Source organism: Cynocephalus volans, chromosome 3, assembly GCF_027409185.1.
Source record: "Cynocephalus volans isolate mCynVol1 chromosome 3, mCynVol1.pri, whole genome shotgun sequence".
NCBI classification, from domain to species: domain Eukaryota; kingdom Metazoa; phylum Chordata; class Mammalia; order Dermoptera; family Cynocephalidae; genus Cynocephalus; species Cynocephalus volans.
Window position 1 is genome coordinate 5006479 of NC_084462.1, and position 24102 is coordinate 5030580.

At 43.8% G+C, this 24102-nt stretch overlaps 1 protein-coding gene and 2 pseudogenes across 1 annotated transcript in view; 2 read left to right on the top strand and 1 right to left on the bottom strand.

Annotated features, from left to right (window-relative positions):
• The window catches only part of PPP2R1A (protein phosphatase 2 scaffold subunit Aalpha), a 40095-nt gene extending 31476 nt beyond the window's left edge, over positions 1 to 8619 (top strand). Inside the window, exons 10-15 of the mRNA XM_063090266.1 lie at positions 2825 to 2998; positions 3297 to 3357; positions 4075 to 4229; positions 5423 to 5565; positions 7893 to 7984; positions 8144 to 8619. Of these exons, the coding sequence (XP_062946336.1) occupies positions 2825 to 2998; positions 3297 to 3357; positions 4075 to 4229; positions 5423 to 5565; positions 7893 to 7984; positions 8144 to 8160 (642 nt within the window). The 3' untranslated portion in view covers positions 8161 to 8619. The remainder of the gene's footprint in view (positions 1 to 2824; positions 2999 to 3296; positions 3358 to 4074; positions 4230 to 5422; positions 5566 to 7892; positions 7985 to 8143) is intronic.
• Positions 8620 to 19149: 10530 nt separating this feature from the next.
• On the top strand, positions 19150 to 20014 carry LOC134372938 (large ribosomal subunit protein uL10-like; annotated as a pseudogene).
• Positions 20015 to 22934: 2920 nt separating this feature from the next.
• On the bottom strand, positions 22935 to 23854 carry LOC134372937 (vomeronasal type-1 receptor 4-like; annotated as a pseudogene).
• Between the last annotated feature and the right edge of the window lie 248 nt (positions 23855 to 24102).

Genomic DNA, 24102 nt, shown 5'->3' on the forward strand with positions numbered 1-24102 from the left:
ATCCAGTTAATTTTCATATTATTCAAGAAAGAAATCTCCCTTCGGGTATTGTGGTTGTATTCATACAGTTCTAAGGGAAGAAAGCATGTTTCCTTCAGGCCCTCTAATCTGACAGCATCTGAGCCTGCCCAGTTTGAGTCATCTTTTAACTCTAATTGAGTACTTTCATTACATTACTCAGTTGTAGAGTCTGACACATAGACATGCACCTTAATTCATTTTCCCATACTGGGGTTAAGATGGTAGACATAGGCCATCTCCCACCCCAGAAATCTTATCTTAGAGAAAGAAAGAAGAATGGGTAAACAGCTCTTATTTATGATTGTGGTATTTTTTTCTAAGAAGAATCAGTCTTCAGAGCACCTCTCTTGAGCCCAAGTCCTGTAGAACCATTAGTCATGGAAGCCAAGGTGGAACTGACCAAAAAGGATTATGTTAGGTTTTGGTTTTGGGGGTAAAACTACTGGTGGAAATCATTTTATTAAAAGGTTTTGCTTTAAGAGGACGAGAACACTGAGATGGCTCTTCTGATACCATTATGACAGTTGAGGGTTTTGTAAACATTGGATACAATGTCCCTTTTAAGAAAAGCTAAGTAAGATCACAGTTGAATCTTTTATATCAGTTTATGTAGCTTATGTGAACATTGTTTCACAAACATTTGAAGCAACTATATCTAGTGGAGTGTTTAAAGGAATGTAATAGAAAACTAAGTTGATGAGCACTTTGACACCTTGGTGTTATCAGCACTATGCTCTCCCAAATGAGCTAACTGGCCAGCCCTGAAGGAGAATCTTGTTATTTTGATAAGGAGGGACTTACATGTTTTTGACAAAGGAATTGTTGGGGAAGGGGGGCATTTTGGGGAATTTACTTTGGGGTTGCCAACTGTATTAGTCTATTTTTGTTGCTTATAACAAAATACACAGAACTGGGTAATTTATAAGAAAATGAAATTTATTTGCTTACAGTTTCTGAGGCTGGGAAGTCCAAAGTTCATCTGACAGTGGCGACAGCAACCCAGGGGTCTCACATTGCAAGACAGTAGAAGCAGAGAGAGAAGAGAGAGAGAAAGGCAGACTCTCCTCTTCTTTTAAAGCCCTCAGAACCACGCCCTTGACCACCTTTTTTAATCCATTCACTACTGTACAGTCCTACAATCCAATCACCTCTTTAAGGCTCCACCTTTCAATTACCATAACAGGATTTCCCACCCTCTTAACAGTCACAGTGGGGGCTAAGTTTCTAATACATAAAACTTGAGGAACACAATTCAAGCTTCAGTGAGTTTCAGGGGGGTACATAATTCAATACACTACACCAACGGAGGCCATCTTGTCCTCCCAGCAATTGCTAGTTGTGTTATTCGTTGCTTGCTGTTTCTGGCTCCTTGATGATTTGCTAGAACAACTGTAGAACTCAGAAAAGCTGTTATATACTCACAATTCCTGTTTATTACAGTGAAAAGATAGATTAAGATCAGTAAAGGAAAAAGGTGCATAGAAGAAAGAACAATTGTGAGTTTCCAATTATCTTCTCCCAGTGGAGTTATATGGGCAGCACTTAATTCTCTCAGCAATATAACACAAAGTATTGCCTGCCAGGGAAGCTTACCCAAGCCTTGGGGTCCAGGGTTTTCATTGAGGGTTGGTCACCTAGGCATGGAGTGCCTGCATGGCTGACCTCAGTTACTGTCTCCAGACCCTCAGAGATCAAGTTGATACTATGTGGCCCAAGACCATCAGCATAAATCACATTGTTAATATAGACTATCCAAAGTCCCTAGGTAAACCAAGTACTCTTATCAGGCAGGACGTTCCAGGGACTTAGTGGTTACCTCCCAGGAACTGGTCAGGGGCCGGTCCTGCCTTTGGAATGTGCAGAATTTGAACAGCCTACACCTGCTGACCCTTTACTACACACTTGCTTACTTGGTTCAGTGATTCATTTCAGTGCTTGCTCCTTCACCCCGCAGCTCCTGAGGGAGTAGTAGAGAGGAGTAACTTAGGGTGTCTGCCATTGGGAATATGTTAGGATAAGGGTCTTATAGAGCTCGTGTTTCAAGTAACAAGAACTAACTGTTTATGTACCTTTTCTTATAAATTTCTTTGTATGCTTTATGGAAGTAGATGGGGTGGGTATCTATATATATTGTAAATCAGAGCTCATAATACTGGTAACCAAAAGCAGTTCAAAAAAAACTTCTATATTCCTTCATTCTTTCTTTCAGCAGACATGTATTGAACACCTACTATGGGCCAGAGTCTCTGCTGGGTACAAGAGACATAGGATGAATGAGAAGTGCTCAGAGACTAGCAGAGAGAATAAAAGTAATAGAAATGATAAAAATAAGCTCCCACACATCATTCCCTTTGTGTGTCAGACATTGTTGCAGGCACTTCACTCTAAAAGCCTCAACTACCCTTTGAGGCTCAATGGACACTTCCATGATAACGTTTGATACCCAGAAAGGAACCCATGCCACAGAGCTCCGGCTAGCAAGCAGCAGAGCTTGGATTAGAATCATGTTTGCATGACTCTGTTTTTTCCAAGGAACCATATTTTCCCTCAGTGAATCCTGAAAGTCATTTCAAAATGGCTAAACATTTCTTGTGATGCTGTTATAAGATTTAAAAAGCTGCTTCACTTAATAATCCATGTTGTTTACTTTGTGTGTGCCTTTAATGTGTCTCCAGGTTCGGGAGCTGGGCTTGGGCAGTAGTAGGCCTTCAGGAGATGTTCATTGTACAAAGTACTCTTTTCACCCTGTCCTGGGTTGCCATGTGCAGTGCATTCTCTCAGAACTCTCCTGTCCTGTCCCCAGTGCCCTGAGGTACGGCTGAACATTATCTCCAACCTGGACTGTGTGAATGAGGTGATTGGCATCCGGCAGCTGTCACAGTCCCTGCTACCTGCCATTGTGGAACTGGCTGAGGATGCCAAGTGGCGGGTGCGGCTGGCCATCATTGAGTACATGCCCCTGCTGGCTGGACAGCTGGTGAGTGCAGAGACCTGGGGGCCAGGCATTGCTGCCACAGGGGAGGTAGACTGCAAGTATCCAGGACTGTGATCAGGAGACTAGGGGACTTGAGGACTCAGTGGAGGCTGTGATGATTGCCTGGGGAGTCAGAGAAAGGGACCCAGGAGATAGAGTCTTAAAGGATGAATGGAACTCAGTAAGAGAGAAGAGGGAAAGAAATACTTCAGGTGATGTTGGGAAATGTCTAGTATCTCTGGGGTGTTGCTGGCAACTCTTCCTGCCCACTCTCCCTGAGCCCTAACCTTTTCTCCTGCAGGGGGTGGAGTTCTTTGATGAGAAACTCAACTCTTTGTGCATGGCCTGGCTCGTGGATCATGGTGAGTACCTCCAGCACGACAACAGGAGGAGACTGGAGTTCCAGAAAGGATGGGTGGGGTGGGGCTGGTTGGATGGATGGGGGTGGTTGGGGAGGCTGGAGTTATTCCCCACACCATTGGATGCTCACATGGGCCAGTTTCCCCGCTTGTTAGAATTGTAGAGGAGTGTAGAATAGGAGGGGGCTGTAGCAGGTCACAAAGGGGCTTCCTGTTATAGCAGTGTCAGAGGGCCACTGAGTAGACAGACCGGCTACCCTCTTGACTGTTGAAGCTTAAGCAGTTAGCTTGCCATCTTTTACCCACACTCATAGTGCAAAACATGGGACTTTTCATGCCAGTCTCTAAGGACCATTGTGAGGATTGCTCATTGTTTTCGTTAAGAGTGGTAAAAAATAAAAGTTCACATTTATTTCTGTCAGGTGCTGCTCAGTGTACTAAGTACTGTGTAATTTGCTCAGGTAAAATCACTTCTTAGAGCCTCAGTTTGTCCATCTGTAAAATGAGGGCAACAGTGGAACCTACCTCTTGGAGCTGTTGAAAACAAAACACTAGGTATAACACAGTGAGCCCTTTATCCTCTTTGGCTGGAATTTATTGGCTCCTGTGTGGCTTGGCACATGGAAGCTACTCAGTAAGTGGTAGCAAGTATGATACTCCCCACCCATGTCCTTCACCTCTGGAATCACTGCCCCTCTCACCCTCACCCTGCTTCTGCAGTCTATGCCATCCGCGAGGCAGCCACCAGCAACCTGAAGAAGCTGGTAGAGAAGTTTGGGAAGGAGTGGGCTCATGCCACTATCATCCCCAAGGTCTTGGCCATGTCTGGAGACCCCAACTACCTGCACCGCATGACTACACTCTTCTGCATCAATGTGAGGACCTCCACCTGCCTGCTGTCCCATCTCTGGGGAACTGGAGTGCCTGGGAGTTGGTGCTGGGTCACCAAGGGAGACCATAGCTTGGAAGGAGAAATGACAGGGTTCTGTGGTTATAGAGTTGAGTCCCTGGGGAAACTGCAGGCCAGGGGTGGGGTTCCTAGGGTCAGGGTCATAGGGCCTCTGGGGGTGGGGACTTGCATGGTGGGAAACCCAGGGCTGGCTAGGGAGATTTGAACTGTTCAAGCAGTGATCTCTAAAGCTTTTTGAGCTTTCCCTGCAAAATATGTATGTATGTTTATGAGACAGTGGTTAAGTGTGTAGGCTCTAGAATCAGACCAAGTTTTAAGTTCTCTCTCTGCCATAGATTAGCTGTGGACCTTAGGAAAATTACCTAACCACTTAACGCTTTTGTTTTCTCACCTCTAGGGACTTCATACTGGTAATCATGGTACCTAATTCATCAGTTGTGAAGATTAATCTAGTTATATGAGGGTACTTTAAAAAATTCATGGAAAAATGGAATTAAAAGATAATATGAATCTTTTCATGAATTTTTTGAAGTACCCTCCTACATAAAAAGGACTTGCTTTTATTTTCATTATAATTATCTCATGTACTACTGTACTTACATATAAACCACACACATAGCTAGAAATTAAAGGAAGAGATTTAAAAATAAAACTAGTTTGGGCCGGCCCGTGGCTCACTCGGGAGAGTGTGGTGCTGATAACACCGAGGCCACGGGTTCGGATCCCATATAGGGATGGCTGGTTAGCTCACTGGGTGAGCGTGGTGCTGACAGCACCAAGTCAAGGGTTAAGATCCCCTTACCAGTCATCTTTAAAAATAAATAAAAATAAAACTATTTTGATAGTTTCTTCCCATGCCACACTTTAGAGACCACTGTGCTAAGGAGGGATCACAGAGAATGAAGGGAAGTCTGAGGACAGAAATAATTAGGATATCCCAGAATGGAGACATGGTGTTAGGAAGGTGTTAGGGGACTTAGGAGCTTCTGGAGGTTAGACTATCCTGTGGTGGGTGAATCTGGACTCAGAGTTCCCCGTATTGCCCAGCCACCCCCTATGGCCTAATGATTACTGAGGTGGCCTGGTCAGAGGCAGGTGGAAATAGGTGTTAGCCACAAACTTTGCATGATCACTTCTCTGCCACTTACCGGCCCCCAGGTGCTGTCTGAGGTCTGTGGACAGGACATCACCACCAAGCACATGCTGCCCACGGTCCTGCGTATGGCTGGGGACCCTGTAGCCAATGTCCGCTTCAACGTGGCCAAGTCCCTGCAGAAGATAGGGCCCATCCTGGACAACAGGTGAGGCCTGGGTACTTTCACACCAGCTGGGTCTTGTTCTGGGCATCTTAATTTTTGCCTTTGAAGATAGAGCCCAGGGTTTGAGGCCCTGCACTGCTTTTTGCTTGCTCTGTGACCTTAGCCTGTCCTTCCCCCTTCCCAAGATCTCAGTTTTCTCAACTGTAGAATGAAAATTCACATGGCCTACATCACAGAATGGAATGGAAAAGGGACAACAAATCATTAGTAGATGAAATTTTTTGTGTGTATGCACGTCTGCAGGCATGTGCGCGTGTATAATTTATAATTGCACGAAAAACATCAAAAAGCAAGGAATAAATTTAATGAAAGATGTTTAACACCTCTAGTGAAAACTGTAAAACATTGCTTGGAGAAGTTAAAGAAGACCTACGCAATATTCATGGATGGGACATTTCTTTGAATACATTTGTAGATTCAGTATAATCCCATTAAATCTCAGCAGGCTCTTCAGTGGAAAGTGATTCTGGAAATAACATGGAAATGCAAAGATCTGAATTAGCCAAGGCATTCCTAAAGAACAAAGTTGTACAACTTATACTACTAGATTTCAAGACTTATGATGCCACATTAATTAAAATAATGAGGTGTTAGCACAAGAATATTCAAATAGCCCAGTGGAACAGAATCGAGGCACAGAAAGAGACCCACACACATGTAAAAATAGGCACCACTGTAGTTCACTGGGGAAATGTACATATTTTCTAGAAATGGCTGGGTCAATTGGATATCCATGTAGGAATAAAAGAACTCCTGCTTCAGTATATAAACAAATTAATTTGAAGTGACAGACCAGAACCATAACAATAAATAAATAAATAAAGCTTCTAGAAGAAAATGTAGGCAAATATCTTCATGATTTAAGGTAGGCACAGATTTGCAGCAAACCAAAGGAAATGATTGATAAGTTGGCCTTTAGTAAAATGGAGAACTGTTGATCAAAAGACATTTTGAGAGTAAAATGGCAAGCCTCTGACTGGGATGAGGTATTTGCAATACATATATCTGATAAAAGACTCATCCAAAATATTCGTCTGTAAATCAGTAAGACAAGGAAACCCTAAGAAAGAGATGGCAAAAAGACTTGAACGGGCACTTCAAAGAGAGAATCTCCGAAGAGCTAGTAAGCATATGACAAGGTGTTCAACCTAATTAGCCATTAAGAAAATGCAAATTAAAACTCAGTGAAGAATCAGTATGCACACCCCAGACTAGCTAAACTTAAAAAACTCAGCGGAGCAAGTGTTGGTGAGGACGTAGAACAGCTCTGTAACTCTCATCCATTGCAGGTGAGATCCAGTCACTCTGAAAACTGGTGGAATATGAAGAAGCCAGTTACGTGTACACCCTGTGAAACAGTCCTTCCACTCCTGGGTCTGTATCCAAAAGAAATGAGGGCCGTTTCTGTTAAAAGAATGTTCATGGTAGTTTTTATTCATAATAGCCATAAGAAAAAATAACCCAAATGCCTGTCAGCAGTACAGTAGATAAATTGTAGCTTATTCATACAATGGAAAACTATTCAGCAATGAAAAACCAGATGCCTGCTATAAGCAACAGAACAGGTGATTCTCACAGACATTGTGTTGAGTGAGAAGTCAAACCCAAGAGGCAAAACAATTCTGGATGATAGAAGTGAGAGTAGTGGTTATTTGGGGGTAAGGAGAACTGTCAGCTGGAAGGGATTTACAAAACCTGCACGTCTTATTTCTCTCTCTGTCTGTGTTCAAGGACACAACTTCACACCTTCAGTTTTTCTCTGAAGTCCACATTCATTTCTGAAAACAATTGACTTTCAGTGCAAGTGGGTTTCCCTGGGCCCCTTAGGTGAGAGTAGATGTCTCCTCTGGGTTCCTGCAGAGCCAAGAATTTATCGTTTGAGCCACTTACCACGCCCCTGTTACTTATTACCAGTTTGGTCTGTATCTTCCTCCTGGCCGCCCAAGCACCTCATGGGCAAGAATCAAGAATGATTTACCACAATATTCACACGTAATACCAAAACGATATCCATTTGCTTGGCCTCAAGAGACTTGTGAGTTCTGTGGGTCCATGTTCCATTTCCCAGACTGCTCTGACCTCCCTATTTTGGACCCCAAAGACGTCTGTGTTTGTCAAACTTTTGGCCTTCAAAGTAATTGTATCCTGGGTCTCAGAGACTTCTGATTTGTGTGTATGTGTCCTGGATTCTTGTGACTCCTGCCACCTTGTGTTTGTTTACACCTCCTTGCTCAGGAGCCTGCTGTTTGCCTGTTGCCCCCAGCCCAGCCTGATTCATCCTTTCCTGACCCTTCCCCTTTTCCCTCCAGCACCCTGCAGAGTGAAGTGAAGCCCATACTAGAGAAGCTGACCCAGGACCAGGATGTGGACGTCAAGTACTTTGCCCAGGAGGCTCTGACTGGTAAGGCCTTGAAAGCTCAGAGCCCCCAGCTGGAGGGTGGTCTGCAGGGACAGGCACTAGGCCTGTGGGCAACAGCTCCTGGGGAAGGGGAGGTATCACAGCAGTTGTGGGCAGAGGGAGAGCTGTGGTATTGATTCCTGTATGTTCCTCTTTCCCTAGTTCTGTCTCTCGCCTGATGTTGGAGGAGGAGCCATTGCCGGCCTGTGATGTCCACCCTCCAGTCCCAATAAGTTCCTCCCTGGGGAGACAGTGGGGAGCATTTGGCTGTCACTCCCTGTGCATGGTCTGACCCCAGGCCCCTACCCCCAGCACGGTTCCTCTTCTCCCCAGCCTGGGAAGACTTCTCACTGTTCACCTCCCAGGGGGCTGAGGGAGCATGAGGTGGGACAGGGCAGCGACCCTGGGAGGAAGGGGCCACTCCTGCCCATGTCAGAGGAGCGATGTGAACATCCCAGGTCACTGGCTTCTGCTGCTGTTCTGGGGAACCCCTTCCCCATCTACATCTCCACCTCCCTTTCTCCCTTCCTTCTCAGTGATTTTTTTGTGTCAACTGTGCTGTTTGTATTTTATTCCTTCCCCGCCCCTCTGCCCCCCCCCCCCCTTTTCACAGAGAAATAAAGGTCTAGAAATAGTTATTCCTCTGGTCTTAGTCATCATCATGGAGGGGGCGCCACCTCAGGGCCATGCTCTCTGCCTTTCTGTCTGGGGAAGACCTAATTTACAGGACCCATTAACATCCATATGTCCCTAGAGTGAGAAGGATTGTCTGGGGAGCCCTAGGAGTGCAGCTGGCCTATGGGGTAGAGGGCCCATGAGGTGTTTCTGGCCAGCAGAATCCTATGGTGCAGTTTAGTTTCACAGACAGTGGCTGGGTGTTTGGTGGTTAAGAGCAGGTGCCTGAATCTAAATCCTGGTTTCTTCAGTTAAATAGCTGCATGACCTTCAGTAGGTTACTCAGTCTTCTGAACTCCTCTGAACTCTATTTTGTACTCTGTAAATGGGGATGACAGTAGTACTTAGATTGCAGGGCCACTTGTGAGGACTAAATGTGTTAATCCTGTAAAGTGTGTAACAATGCATGGCATACGATAAGCAATCACTCAACTCTAAATTGCCAGGGACCCCTCTGTGAGCCAGCCCCTGGATGCTGGGAGAAGACTTGGAGTTGGGCTCTGTCTCTGAGGAGGTCTCAGGGCTTCTCACTCAGGGCTATAACAAGGAGCAGTAAAGAGGACTGTAGCCACAACAACATGAGCCTAGGTCAGTTTATTTTTGTGTGTGGGTGGTGAAGATGAGAATGATGGGGGTATTTCCATTTGTTCCCACGGGTCTGGCTATTCTTTCCCCTCTTCATTTCCCACTCATCCTACCCCAACCTCTTCCTCACTGTCTGCCTCCTTTGTCCTGAGGCAGCATGTGGTTGCACTACAAACATTCCCACCATCAATGTAGAGCTGTTTTGCACTGCCATGAAGCCACGAAGCCAGGCACTAGGTGGAGCCTCCATAGAGATGGTGTCATCTTTCCCAGGTGTCCACCGTGAGGGAAATGTCAGTGTCAAGTTCTTCTTTCCAGACAAAGTAACACCATAGACAGGACAAATCTGCCAGCAGCACCTGCCATATTTCCAAGCCTTTCCCTGTTGTTCCCAGGGTCCACATCAAAAAAATCTGTAAATACATACCTCTACCCAATGCTCTTCCAGTTCTACTTCCACTGGACACTGATTAGTTTCTAAACTGCAGAAAACGGCCACTGTTTCCAAGAAAATGTTTCTGAATCTTTCTTCAGAATTGGGCTGCCTTGTGAAGGGTGGGAATGTGGAGAACTTGCCCAAGCCAGTGGTCGGTTCACATCCCCAGCTTGAAAGCCAATTCCATCTGGTAGCTAGAGAGAGATGTGAGTGCTGCTTGAACATATGGAGAGACTCTCTGCTCAGGCCTGAGGGTAGCATGTCCTCCTCCCCTCCCGACAGTGGTAAGGCCTGCCTTGGCCATAGCGTTCAGATAGCGTTCAGATAGCTGAGGTCACTACAGACATATTCATGCACTGGTACTCGTCTCTCAGAACTGTTTGCCCACACTCTAGGTTCTGAGAAAGGAAGGAAAGGGAAATAGCACATGAACATTTTTCATTTGGGGTAGGGAGGTGAGTAAAACCCCTAGTAGTGTCCCCAGTAGCCACTCCACTTCCAGTCACTCAGGGAAGGTCTTTTTTCTCTGTTACTCTAGAATATACAAGAATAGAGGAACAGTGGAGTGGGTACTAAGGCCAAGACTAAATTAAAGAATGAGGAGCAGTTTCCAGCTCCTCAGCCTCCCTTGAGAAGGGAAGGTGCTCTTGGGGGCAGGGGGGCAGCTAGCTATTCCCCATGAAGACCCAGGGTCACAAGTTTCTCCCCACTCCTGAGGTCAGCATCTAGCCAATCTAAACTTCCAGTTCCCACTTTTGTGACTTGTATACCTATTCGTCTCTTACTCTTGTCGTAGGATAAGAACTAACACATTTTTAGTCTTTCTGGAGGCTGATTGGGGAAAATCCAGCCTTGTGAAGCTTGTAATGCCCTTCACTCCACATCTCTAATGTTTAAGACACTGAGGGAGCAGGGGAAGAACTGCTTAAGTCAGGTACCAGGTTGTGTTTTCATTGGGTTTTCTCATTTTGACAAGTCCCCAAATGTTTTTATTTATTTTTATTTTATATATATAAAATATATATAAACATAGTTTAATGGGACATCTGAGCACATGAACACTAAGGAAGCTGAAGTGCGGATGTATGTGCCACTGTCAACCATAGTCCATGGCCCTGGGCAGCATTTAGAAGCAAGGGCAGGGTCTTCTGTATATGCTGAAGTTGACCTCATCCTTTCCCTAAGGCCAAACTCCTGGGATGCCCTTAACCTGCACCCCAAATCCCAAATATGGCCCAAGCAGAAGACTCCACTCTCTTTTTGGAAATAATTAGATATATATTTCGGAAGAATAAACATCCTTGGTTATGAGAAACAGATGCCTTCCTCAGAAGATGTCCTAGGATGAGAACTAATAGATTTTTCTCTGCCCGGACTGAATCTTTTTGTGAGAAATTTGTCTTCCTAGGAGGGGATAGAGGAGGACTTTCTGGATGACCAGAGTATGGAGCAAGATGCAGGTGCCTGGGGGTCATACTTGAATCTTACCGTGTTTCAGAATGTCTGTCCCTTTCTCTGGTCTGCCTGTCAGTAAACAGGCAGATATCATGGCCCTCAGAGGTGATTGGCTGGTTGCAGGATTTGGCATTTGTCACAGGTCATTTGGTCTTTGCTGAAGGTGGAGAAAGAACTATAGTTACAGGCATGTCCGCTGATGGACTCTGCCTGGGCTGGGATTTCCACCTTGTGCTGACGACTCGTAGGCCTGACGTCTAGACTAAGCCCCATTTTCATCTCTAAGATTGGGATCTCCTGATCTTCAGAGTCCCCACTGCTCATGAAGACAACTCTGGTTTGAGCATGTCCTGGGATCTCTCAGAGGCTCACACTGACTTTAATTTTTGCAGGGGATCTTTTTGCCTTTTGTCTCTGAGTTGAACCCACTGAAACAAATCATTTTCCTCCTTTGGACAAACCTTTCCCTTCTGTGGCAGGAACTGAGTTGTCTCGTTCACAAGCATTTCTGAGAATATTCTCTTGGCTCTTCATAGTGGGGTCAGCAGACCCCAAATCTTGTATCCCTCCTCAATGCTCTCCAATTCTTAGGGTCCCCTCTCTCCTCACTTGGGGCTAAATTCTTATTCTGGATCTTAGGCCTTATCTAAGTCTGTTTGGGCTACTATAACAAAATACCATAAACTGGGTAACTTATGAACAACAGAAATTTATTTCTCACAGTTCTGAAGGCTAGGAAGTCCAAGATTAGAGTGCCAGCAGATTCAGTGTTTGGTGAAGGCCTGCTTCCCAGCTCACAGATGGTGCCTTCTGCCTGCGTCCTGAAGTGGTGGAAAGGGTGAATGAGTTCCCTTTGGCCTATTTTTATAAGGGTATTTGATCTCATTCGCGAGGGCGAAAAAACCATCCAGGGTGAGACTGAAATTTTTGTGATCACCTGTCTTACAGACACACCTCAGGGTTTCCTCCATGGAAACTGACAACCTTGAATATGGAGACAGTCCCAGGAAATTGGTGGCTAGGTAGGAAAAGTGGACTGGTGAAGAAGCCAGGATTGAGCCCCTCTTGACTTCAATAGCTTATGGAGTCATGGCTCTTGAGTAATAGGCCCAACTTTTGCCACACTCAAAACTGTGTAATTGGGGTTCTAACACTAGAGTCCGGATCACTAAAGGAGAACTCTTGAGATGCATTATATTCCTGACCCACAGAGCTCCCTCTGTAGAGTTCAGATGTCCCAGAGAGATGTGACTTACCAGTAGGAGACAATGCATAGTAAGCAGCAAGCCCTGAACAATTTTCACCCACAACGCCCCACTCTGATCAATCTGCCCATAACTTTTCTTGTTGACCTAAAAATAAACAGGCCAAATATATATAGCAATGAGTTTACTTGAGCATATATAAGGAACTGCAGTCCCTGAAGACACAACCAGGTTGCTTTGAAATGTTCTTTGTAGGAGCTCAGCAGAATTCAGCATTTTATAATTATACAAAGGGAGAGAATCAAAGGGGAGAGGAGAGGACAGCCTCCCAGTCATTACATCAGTTTTTGTATTGATTTTACATGATACATAGATTTGGAATAGTTACTAGATTACATCCTACATGCTGGGATCTAGGGTAAGAGTTACAAGAAGCATTCCAGGTTATTTTATTACTTCTGGCGCCAGTATGTCTGCTTTTAAGTAAAAATGGTCTTGTGATAACATTTTCCAGGACACAGGACATGACTACTGACTCATCTGAGATTTCCCAAGACACTACAATTTAGCTTACCTGGTCAGAGCAGAGTTTTGTTAGTTTTGTTTTGAAGTACAACCTCTGGTTGTTCTCCAGTTGCTTCTGATCTAGTTCTCCCTGGGCTCCTTAATAACTCATTAAACCACTCTTGGTTTCCTCCTCGGTCATCCTCCAGAATCTTCACTAGTTACATTTGTGAGCCTCCTGGTAGGTTATCTTGTGACCCCTCTGCAGACTATGCTCCAAGACCTTTCCCAGGACCTTCCTTAGCTGGAACTCTGGTGCACTTCTTTCATGGTAGCTTCCTGGGTGCCTGAGTCTACTACTCATCCTTAGACCCTTGCTGCTTTGGCCCTTAAACACGGGGCCATCAAGTCCCATATTTGCCCTTTGACTGAGCTGACCTTGGTGATTTTCCCTGAGGTTGTATGAGTGCCAGCGACTCTTTCAAAGGTTGTGCTCCAGTTGCTTCTAGAACTATTCACGGATAGAAAGTTTTCTAGGAACAATGAAAACGGATTCCAGGCTGCAGTGCAGAACCAGGCTGCAGTGCAGAAAGGTGGGAGCTCAACAACTAAAGGCTTCCTGAGATATTTCAACCACAGAGTGTGAAACCTGTAAGTTTCCAGCTGTTTCTCCAACATGCACCACTGAAGATGTGAATTTCAAATAAGGTAAGAGACACTTCCTCCTGTGCTGTAGTGTGGGCTACTCCACAACCTCTAAACTGAAGTGTAGAAGTTAGGAGTGGGAGACAGGATTGGAGGTGGCTGTACCTGAGTCTGAGAATGAAGCTCAATTGGCACCTCAAAGTGAGGAAGGGCTGGGGCTTCTATTGGCACATTGCATAAAACAATGTAGATACGTGTGGGGAATAGCTAGAGATCAAGCCATGAGCTTCTCAGGACTCACTGTACAGATAGAGGAAAACCCCAGAAATTCTGCTACAAATTTCTGTGATCTGGGAGCTGATGAGAACTGTGCAAGCCTCTGGTTTGTCTTCAGTTCTCCAGGATGGTTGGGGGCTGTGACATCCTGTTCATTGGCAAGTGACTAAGTTATTCCTAGAATTCGATTGCATTCAGTTATCTTGCAAATTGTTCCTCTTCCTTGAATATCCCTTTTTGAATCTTCAAATCGATGACTCTGTTACTGTATCAACAGGTGCTCCTTGATTTCAAGGCTAAGACAAAAGAGGAAAAGAGAGTTCACTTGCCAGTTGTAGTATCTCTACGTATTGAAGCCTCAAGTGGACAGAGAGCAGGAAGCTCTTGTTGGATAGCTGAGTGTGAGATGGTGGAGAGGAACTAGTGCTTGGTAGATGTTTGCATCCAGGAGAAGGCTGATGTAGGCAGGTATTTTGGAGATAAAAATTACAAACCAATGAGACCTATCTGGGATGAACTCTTGGGTACTGTCTTCAGTGGGATTGGAATCAAGGCTCACCAATTAGGTGAGCGTTAAAGTGAGTCTGCAGGAGTGGAGCAGAGAGCATCAGCGGTGGGAGCAGACCAGCAAATGAGTCCGTGGATCCTGGAAGTGGATCAAGTTCAGTGAGAGGTTGACAGCCTCACAGAGTGATGGGTCAGGGAGAAGGCATGTCCTGGCCCAAGGTGAGGTTTGCTTGGGTAATTGGATCCAGTATCTGAGTGAACTCTGGGGGTGAAAACTGTCCATTAAGAATGTGAAATCTAGGGCTGGCCAGTTAGCTCAGTTGGTTAGAGCATGGTGTTGCTATCACCAAGGTCCAATCCCTGTTACTGGCCAGCTGCCAAAAAGTAAAAATTAAAAAAAAAAAATGAGAGAGAGAGAGAGATCTAGTATCTAAATGGGCCCTGGGGCAAAGACATGTCCCATGGTGAGGGTGAATAAAATGGAAGGAAGTGGGGCTAGAACAAGTGAGAGGGTGAGAACCAGAGCTGAAGAGGCCAGGGTTACAAAAGACCTAGAAGGAGGAGTTGTGGGATGTAAAGGGACATCGAGGGAGTAGTGTCTTCCAATAATTTCCCAAAGAACAGAAGGTCAGCCTCCTCAGTCCCTCCACTGCACACACTCAGCAGGGAGATTGCCTAGAAGGCTTCGGGAGACAAGAGGAACAATTTCAGCAAGGAGTAACAGGAGTGGAGGGCGTGGCTGGGATCACTGTCCCATAGCCCTGAATTCAAATCACACCTTTTATTCTGCCACCCAAAGCTTTCTTTCAGATTACTTTCATTATTGGTTCTCTCTTTTATGTTAATTCTAGGCTGCTCTTGGGCCTTGAAATTGCACAGGCCAGTCTGGGAAATGGAATGAATGAAAGAAGAGGAAAAGAATATTCAGCTTCTCTAAGGAGAAAGCAGGACCTTTACTTAATCACATTTTTTTCAAGCAAGCTCTCCAAGCTGGGGAAATAGGAATCTGGGAAACATGTGGTGAAGTTAGAAGCAAAAGGATCTTATAGGAGGCAGAGAAGGATGGCCCTGTGAGGGTAATGCTTGCAAGGTTGGACACAGAGAGCCCCAGGAATTTAGGACACAAGGTGAAATGGTTTATGACTTAGTCAGTAGGCTTGTATATAAACAGCATGGTGTATATACCAAGTGAATTCATCCAGGATCTCATGCAAGTCTCACATCTTTGTGGAGTGGTGCAGGTGGGTGCCATCTCACAGGAAGATTCTGATGTCCAAAGTCAAGACCTGGAAGTTCTGCCTGCAAAACCAACTAGTACTCCTGCCACTACAGCTCACACACCCCCAAAGTGAATAGACCCAATGAAAACCTCCATCATCTTTTAATTTACATGGAAGGACAGATAATAGAATAGGACAAGTGACCCATAGCTGGGTCTCTGATGAGCCTTCCCCTGAGGGCTCTACATTCTGAGAGGGAAGGACTACAGCTTCTCTCATGCTCAGACTGTGGACCCAGGACCTCAAGAAGAGATTACAGGTCACTCTTGGAGCCCCTGGGGTCAAACAGACCCTTAATTTTCACTGTTCCACCTTTACCACCCTTCTGGCCTCTGCACTGATGCTGAAAAATAAGAAAAGAATGAGGGGCTGGAACTCCAATCTCACTCTCCTTCCTACTTAGGCAAATGGCAGTCATTCATTATTCATGAATACTCTGGCTTCCTATACAGAGTTAATTAGGGTATGTGCTCCTCAGCTTTTATTCATTTTTAACATGGATAAGAATATTTTCTTTTTCTTGTTTGGGAAAATCAAATAAAGGATTTGTGATCCTTAACTGATTATGCAATCTCCACATTACTCTCCAGATCAACACTATCTTGGAGGTTTGGTCCAGAGGCCCTGACATGGAAGGCAAATGATAAACAAATGTCAGGGAGCTCTAATCTCCAAGGATCCTGCCCTTTCTTAATCTGCTCTAGAGCCACAGAAATACTCTGGGATTTTCCCAGGAGCCATCAAACACACACAGATAAACTTTGGACAGAAACCATAGCCCTTACTCTGATACCTGTCATGCCCAAACTAGTCTCCTCAATGGATAATATTCTGATATTTCCTTAGACATATTTCAGTGTGTCTCTGTGCCAACATAATTCATTTAGTAAAGTGGGAAGAGAAACAGGCAAAAGTCAGGCTGTGCTGAGGGCTGGGTCTAGGGTTCACTTACCTGATTTATATCTCTTATTTTCCTGAATAGTGATAAAAATGAACTCATCTCTAGGTAGTGGAGAAACAGGAGGAGCCCCAGACCACATGTAAGTAGAGAATGAAATCAATGCTGCATGTCATTTAGATTGAGTTCAGCCATGAGTTGCTGTCTCTTCACAACAAAGAAACAGTTCTCCTTTATCTGAAGCACGCTGTGGCCTTGGGAGCCTGGCATTGAGAATGTGTGCTCATCTAGAGTTCCATGCCTGCATCACAGAACAATGGAACAGTCTCAAAAGACTTTTAAGGGCAGAGAAATGTGCAGAAAGGATGAACCCATAGCCCCTGCTATACCATCTGGTCCTGGCCCTGCTCGATCTTTTCTGGGCCTCTTTATTTTGTATCTTCATTCTCTTACCATATTTTATAATACTTTAGGATAATTCCCCTGCTAGTCTATTGTAGCCCAAATATCAGATGTGTCCTTCTTCACCTCTTAGGAATCTCGGCTCTGATCCCACCAAAGCCATATCCTTGAAAGTCTTAAGTTTTCCCAGGATTTTTTGCTAATTCCCAGGGAATTACACTCAGGCTGTCCAGTGTGCTCCATTTAGGCTCTCCTGCAATATCTGTCTTTGCCTCATGTCAGCGCAGACATAGAACTCAGTTCCTGTTCCTTAGTGATCCCACAAAGAATCTGGTTTTACAAATAAAGCCTCACTTCATTTGTGCCCCTTTGAAGACAAGAGCCTCATGAAACCAGCAACTCTGTTTTAGGCAGCAGATGTCCACCAACACTACCTACCATTTTTTCCGTCAAAAACTTTTCTGGGGCCAGTCTGTTTTTTTCTGAACATACCATTTCTTTTTGACAAGCAAAGTTTTGGGGGCAATTTCATACCCCATTAGTTGTGGAATTCCAGTTGCCATACCAAAATGGGAGTGTCAAATCAGAGAGTCACATGGCTTGTATGGTTCAGGATTCAATTTTTTTTTTTTTTTTGAAGCATTTTGGAAAATATAATTTTAATAGTTATTCAACCAATTTGTTTTTTTTTTTTTTTTTAAGTTTTATTTTGTCGATATACATTGTGGCTGATTATTGCTCCCCATCACCAAAACCTCCCTCCCTTCTCCCTCCCCCCCCAACAATGTCCTTTCTGTTTGCTTAATTTTGACAAGAGCTCAGTAGTAAGCTAATCACTGACTTTCAAAAGCAATGTACCTACTTGTGTCAGGATGGTTATGAGTCCAAAACCCAAGGAGTATCTCTAGGGGAATGCTGCCTCCCTTTGCTAGATGCTCCAAAATGTGAAATCATTATTTTAGAGTTTTCTTCATTGTTGGAAGAATTGAGCATTGTAAATCAGAGATGTGATAAATTCAGTCAGAGCCCATGAGACTGAAGCTTCTCACTCACCAACAGGGCATCATTTACATGGTAAAAAATTTGGACATAGAGGATAGAGGCACTCATGGCAAATGGCATAGGAGTTTTAACACCTTTCTACCTGCATTTTCTCTAGATCAGGATAACATAAATTAGGAGTTGGAATTGATTCTTTGGATTTTTCTACAAACAAATTCACAATTCGATCCAGGTTCACTATTCAATCACCCCCAATATTCAAGTCAGGGATTAGAGCTGCAACGGTAGGCAACTCAGACTACATACCCACCCAAACTCATTTACACACTAATACGGAGATGTAAACACACATGGGCACAAACTCAGATACACAGTCACATTCACTCACGTATTTATGGACATACACAGTCACTCGTGTATCATACAATTTCAGTTGCACACTTGCATTCATGCACACACTTAGCACATACACACTCACACTCATTCATAAATACTCCTAATGATACACACTCCCATAAAATCAACTTACACAGTCATGGTGTATGTATCTTGATGACATATTTATATACTGCCAGAGAAGAATAGTTGTATCTCTATATCTCTGGATGCCAAAAAGGGGGGCCCTTTACATCATTTGTAATCCTTCCAAGTCCATACAATAATCCACCAAGACAACATTTATAATATGCAGCTTTAAAAATCGCCGCAAGTATTACCACTTTACATTGGGATGCATGGCGAGGAATTTGGAGTGTTCAGAGGACTGACAGTGCCTGGGTTGTATGATAGAAAGGGGTAAGAAAGAGGGGAAAGGGAGACATATAAATAAGATGGTGGTGCAGAGAGTCTGGAGGCATGGGGGAATACAAAGTGTGGGAAAAAAAGAGAAGGTAGAGGGATAAAAGGTAAATGGATGTTGAGAGAGGTTAAAGTGCATTGCTGGATTGAGGGTATAAGGGGGCAAAGTGTGCAGGGGAGAAGTTGAGGGTATGGGACATTTGGGGTTCTGAGGATGCAGGAGTGCAGGGTTTCATTGAACGGGAAAACAGAGATGGGGAATTATTGGGCAAAAGTGGTAAGGTCAGTGGTCGGTAAAAGTCACAGAAGACTTAATGTCTACAAGGAGGTTTAGAAACTAGGTGGGGTAGGGGGTAGGGAAATATGTGTGCGGAAGGCAGATCTTGGAAGTAGATAGTGGTCCAATGCAGATTAAGAGTGTGGTAGGTTCTCACCAGGTATCCTTGTGAAAGTGACATCGTTTCTAAACCCTGCATGGCAATCCCCGACGCACCGCTGTGATGCCCAGGGAAGACAGGATGACCTGGAAGTCTTCCTTAAGAACATCCAACTTTTGGATGATTATCCAAAATGTTTCGTTGTGGGAACAGACAATGTGGGCTCCAAGCAGATGCAGCAGATCCACATGTCTCTCTGAGTAATCAGAGGGCATCTGGAAAACAACCCAGCTCTGAAGAAGCTGTTGCCTCATATCTGGAGCAATGTGGGCTTTGTGTTCACCAAGGAGGACCTCACTGAAATCAGGGACATGGTGCTGGCCAATGGGGTGCCATTGCCCCATGTGAAGTCACTGTGCCAGCCCAGAACACTAGTCTGGTGCCCGAGAAGACCTCCTTCTAGGCTTTAGGCATCTCTATTAAAATCTGCAGGGGCACTATTGAAATCCTGAGTGATGTGCAGCTGATCAACAGTGGAGACAAAGTGGGAGCCAGTGAGACCACACTGCTGAATATGATGGACATCTCCCCCTTCTCCTTTGGGCTGATCGTCCAGCAGGTGTTCAACAATGGCAGCATCTACAACCCTGAAGCGCTTGACATCACAGAGGATACTCTGCATTCCCACTTCCTGGAGGGTGTCCACAGTGATGCCAATGTTTGCCTGCAGATTGGTTACCTGGCTGTTGCATCATTACCCATTCTTCATCAATGGGTACAAGCAGGTCCTGGCTTTGTACAGACTGATTACACCTTTCCACTTGCTGAAAAGGTCAGGGCCTTCTTGGCTGACCTATCTGCTTTTGTGGCTGCTGTCCCCGTGGCCCCCACCACCACTGCTGCTCCTGCTGCTGCCTCAGCCCCTGCCAAGGTTGAAGCCAAGGAAAAGCCAAAGGTGTAGGACAAAGATATGGGATTTGGTCTTTGACTAATCCTCAAAAAGCAACCAACTCAGCCAGCTTAATTTGCAAAACAAGGAAATAAAGGCTTACTTGTTTTAAAATAAAATTTTTTAAAAATGTGGGAGGAGGAGATGGAGCCTGGGGGAAATAAGCAATATGGGCAAGGAGGCAAAATGGGCACAGGACAGTGAAGGAGCTGGGGAGGACAATGGGCTGGAGTGAGCCAAAGAACCCAAGAGAAAGTGTTAGGGATTATAGGATTGGGCATACTGGGTACTCGGTGTGGATTGTGTTCATGTTGTAGTTGAGGCTGCCTGATAGTTGAGGATGGGGCATTTGATGGTATGAGTCACAGAAGACTCAGGGAAAGGCTGAGTTATTAGAATTGCGAGTGGATGCAGGACAAAACGGAAGTTGCTTGCAGGTGTGACAAAGCTGAACAGGGTATCCCTGAAGTCCCTAGAACAGTGGTCCCAAAGTAGTGGACATCAAAAAGGTCACAGGACACAGGTGGAAGGCGCAATGTAGAAAACAGATCCCTGATGATTGCTGGACAGTATCCTTACTGCTCACCATGGCTCCTGCAAACAGCTTGCAAGCTGCTCCAGGAACGTGTTCATGGCTGCCTGCCATGGAGCTGGGGGCTGCATAGCTGCTACAGTGTTCAGAGCTGAAATTGACCTAAATTAACTGCAATTTACCCTCCAAGATTTTCCTTGGAAGTCTCAATCCTTGGGAAAGACTCCAAAGTTCCAAAATAGTTACACAGGATAGGTAATGCCAGTGCAATTGTTGTGTAGGTGAGGATATGAATTCCTGTTTCCTATTCCACCACCTTGACTCAGCTGGTTAGAGTGTGGTGTTATAACACCAAGGTCAAGGGTTTGGATCCCCATACTGGCCAGCCACCAAAAAAATAAATAAAGTTCAACCTATTCTACAACCTTCCTAGAATCCCCCCCCCCAAGGGGATTTTTGACACCAAGACTAACCTTGACTGTGTGATGCAGTGGGATTGTAAAGAAACACTGAAAGAGGCAAGAAAAAAATAGAATGACCAGAGGACTTAATATAAAAGTCAACTCCGAAGATGAGGTGATGTTAACTTGGATGAGGCAAGGACAGGTACAAAAAGTAAAAAGAAAGCCAAACACAACATTATCAGAAAAAATTAAATTTATTAGCTTAATGGGGTAAAAAAGATTTAAGTCACTACCATACATAAAACAAAATGATCCTGAGTGGATTGCTGATTTTAAATTTTAAATATATAAAATGTTTTTAGAAGAAAGCAAAGAAGAACATCTCTGAGATCACAGAATAGGAAAAGAGTTCTTAAACGCAACAAAACATGTTAACTAAAGGGGCACATGTCAAATGATATTGTATTAAAATAAAGAGCTCAGTGTGAAATGCATACAAAAACTTTGGAAAACTGACTGAAAGTATTTTCTAAAGCTGGGTAGATGTAAACCTGTAAACCTGTGACCCAACAATTCCACTGCTTACATACATACCCAACAGAAATTCATATATATCTCACCGAAACTTCCATCCCAGGACTATTCATGATAGTCCCAAACTGAAAACCACTCACATATGTATCAGGAGAGGAATGATTAAATTAATTGCTGGATATTCATCCAGTGGAATTCTATCAGTAACAACATGAAAAATGCAGATAAATTCACAAACATGGAATTTAAAAAGCCGAACACGAAAGAGTTCATGCTGTATGATTCCATTTATATAAAGTACAAAAGAGATGAAAGGGATCTGTGCTATTAGATGTCACTCTTGGGGACAGTGACTGGAAGGGGCATGAAGAGGCAGCTGAGAAGCTGACAATATTCTGGTTTTTGGTACAAAATCTCCATATAGGGATGTGTTCAGTTTGTGGAATCTTATTGAGCAGAGTGTTCATGACCTGTTCATAAGCACTTTAAAAAATACGTATCAGCAATTAAAAATAGGTTGAAAGAAGGTAAATAAATTAGTAGGCAATACCTGATATTGTCAAGGTGGAGGTTAAGAGTTTTAAATAATTCTGGGTCAGTCCGTGGCTCACTCGGGAGAGCGTGGTGCTGACAACACCAAGTCAAGGGTTAAGACCCCCTTACCGGTCATCTTTAAAAATAAATAAATAAATAAATAAATAAATTTCAGTGTGATTAGTTTTCAAAAGTGTAGTGTAATTTCTAAGTTGAAATCTAGGAGACAGTAAATATATACCACCCAAAGGAAAGGGGTAAAATGTAGAAATATGATAATAAGGTATCCAGAAGAAATCAAGACATAAAGAATAGTAAAATAGAACAGGTGTCATAAGGACACACACTATGTTGGTAAATGCTTCCCAAGTATGTCCATTATTATATTTACATACTTATAAAACACTAATTACTCTTTGTAAAGTCAAATATTAGTTGACTATATTCATTTGGATTTCTTTTTCCGGAAAAAATAGCTAAGACATTAGAATTAAAGTAGGTAAATGAAAAACACATTTCATATATTTTAACAAGGTAATCAGCTAGAATAGCAAGAAAATATAAAAATGTAGATTTTATGTTAAAGCAGTTTGTCATTGTTGTAATTAGTAATATTTTTACATCTGATATTTACATTTCTTATGTCCGATTTTCCAGTTTTACTGCTTGGTGAATAATAAACAATTTGAATGAGATGCTTATACCACACACACGAACACACATACATACGAGGGGACTTTAAAAAGTTCATGAAAAGATTTGTATTAACTTTTAATCTAATTTGTCCACAAACTTTTTGAAGCACCCTTGTACGTATATAAACATGCACATGTTGATAATATACAAATGTATGAGTGTACCACCGCTTCCTGGTGATCTGACTGTTTCATAACTGTGCTTACAGTTCTGTGCGATAAGTGAATAAACAACTGAATACTGTGCAAAAGGCTACTATTTACATGTTTCTCATAAGATTAGGGGGTTTTCTATTTCTTATCCAGACAAAGCAGAGCCTGGATACACTGGAGCCCTGGCTTATGAGAAAAAAGGGACTGACAGTTGGGAAACACTCAATGACTATTGTGGTGGTTTTCACCAGGAATCAGTTAGGAATCCTAAAAAGAGACAAACTTGAAAGATGCAGGAAAGGCTGTAAAAACAGACAAATGTGCTTACCATGAGAAAAATAGATTTAGTAGCTCAAGACTCAAAAGAGGATCTGGGGGAGGCGTTGGTCCTGTGAATGTGTTGGACGTGCTCCTTGTGCCTGTACAGGACAATAACCATGGAGCTGCTGGCCTAGAGCATGAGCCCCGATTACAAAACATCAGGGAATGACAGCAATGCTGCATACAGTTACTCTGTGGTTTTATCATGATGAACAGAAGAACAGTATACAAAGTATTTTTGGCTTGTGCTGTTCTTGTTCCTCCATTTTCCAGTCATACACATGCGAAAAATGACATTTAGAAGCATGTACAGGATCCAGGTTAGGTATATGGAGGAGCCAATGTACTTGGGAGCTTTTAACTCTGCCAACCTGGAGATACTGGGGCTGATTGTGATGGCCTGGAAAACACTCAACAGGCAGGTGCTGCCCATGGACACTCCCCCGCCCACTCTGTGAAGAGAGAAAAGAAGTTTTCCTCAAAATCACTGAGGAAACCTTCCAACCCAAAAGCTGCCATTGTCTCTCCTTTACAGAGGAGCATTAAGAAATTGGCTGAGGTGCTTTAGAATCATATCTGTAGACCTTAATGTGCACCCAGTGAAGTAAAGGAAGAGAAAATGGTAAAGAAGATGAAAGTTCCCCAGAATTCCAACCATCTTCTGGGATAAGAAGATGATTCCTATTGCCACATCACTGGTGGCCATCCCATCAGTTCCCAGCCTTCTGAGCCACAGGGTCCTGCACGTGAAGAGGCAGGGGCTAGAGGTATCATGCGAATGGAAATCCAATAGTCTCCATTTACCATTAGTTTCCACTGAGAAATATTTACTTAATGTTTTTATTTTACTAACAGTTTCCAAGAGTTGAATGTATAACTTTTAAAGAGCAGTAATAATGTATAATTCAGTGCTATGAAGGCAGATCACATGGTAACATCTTCCTTCATAATCTA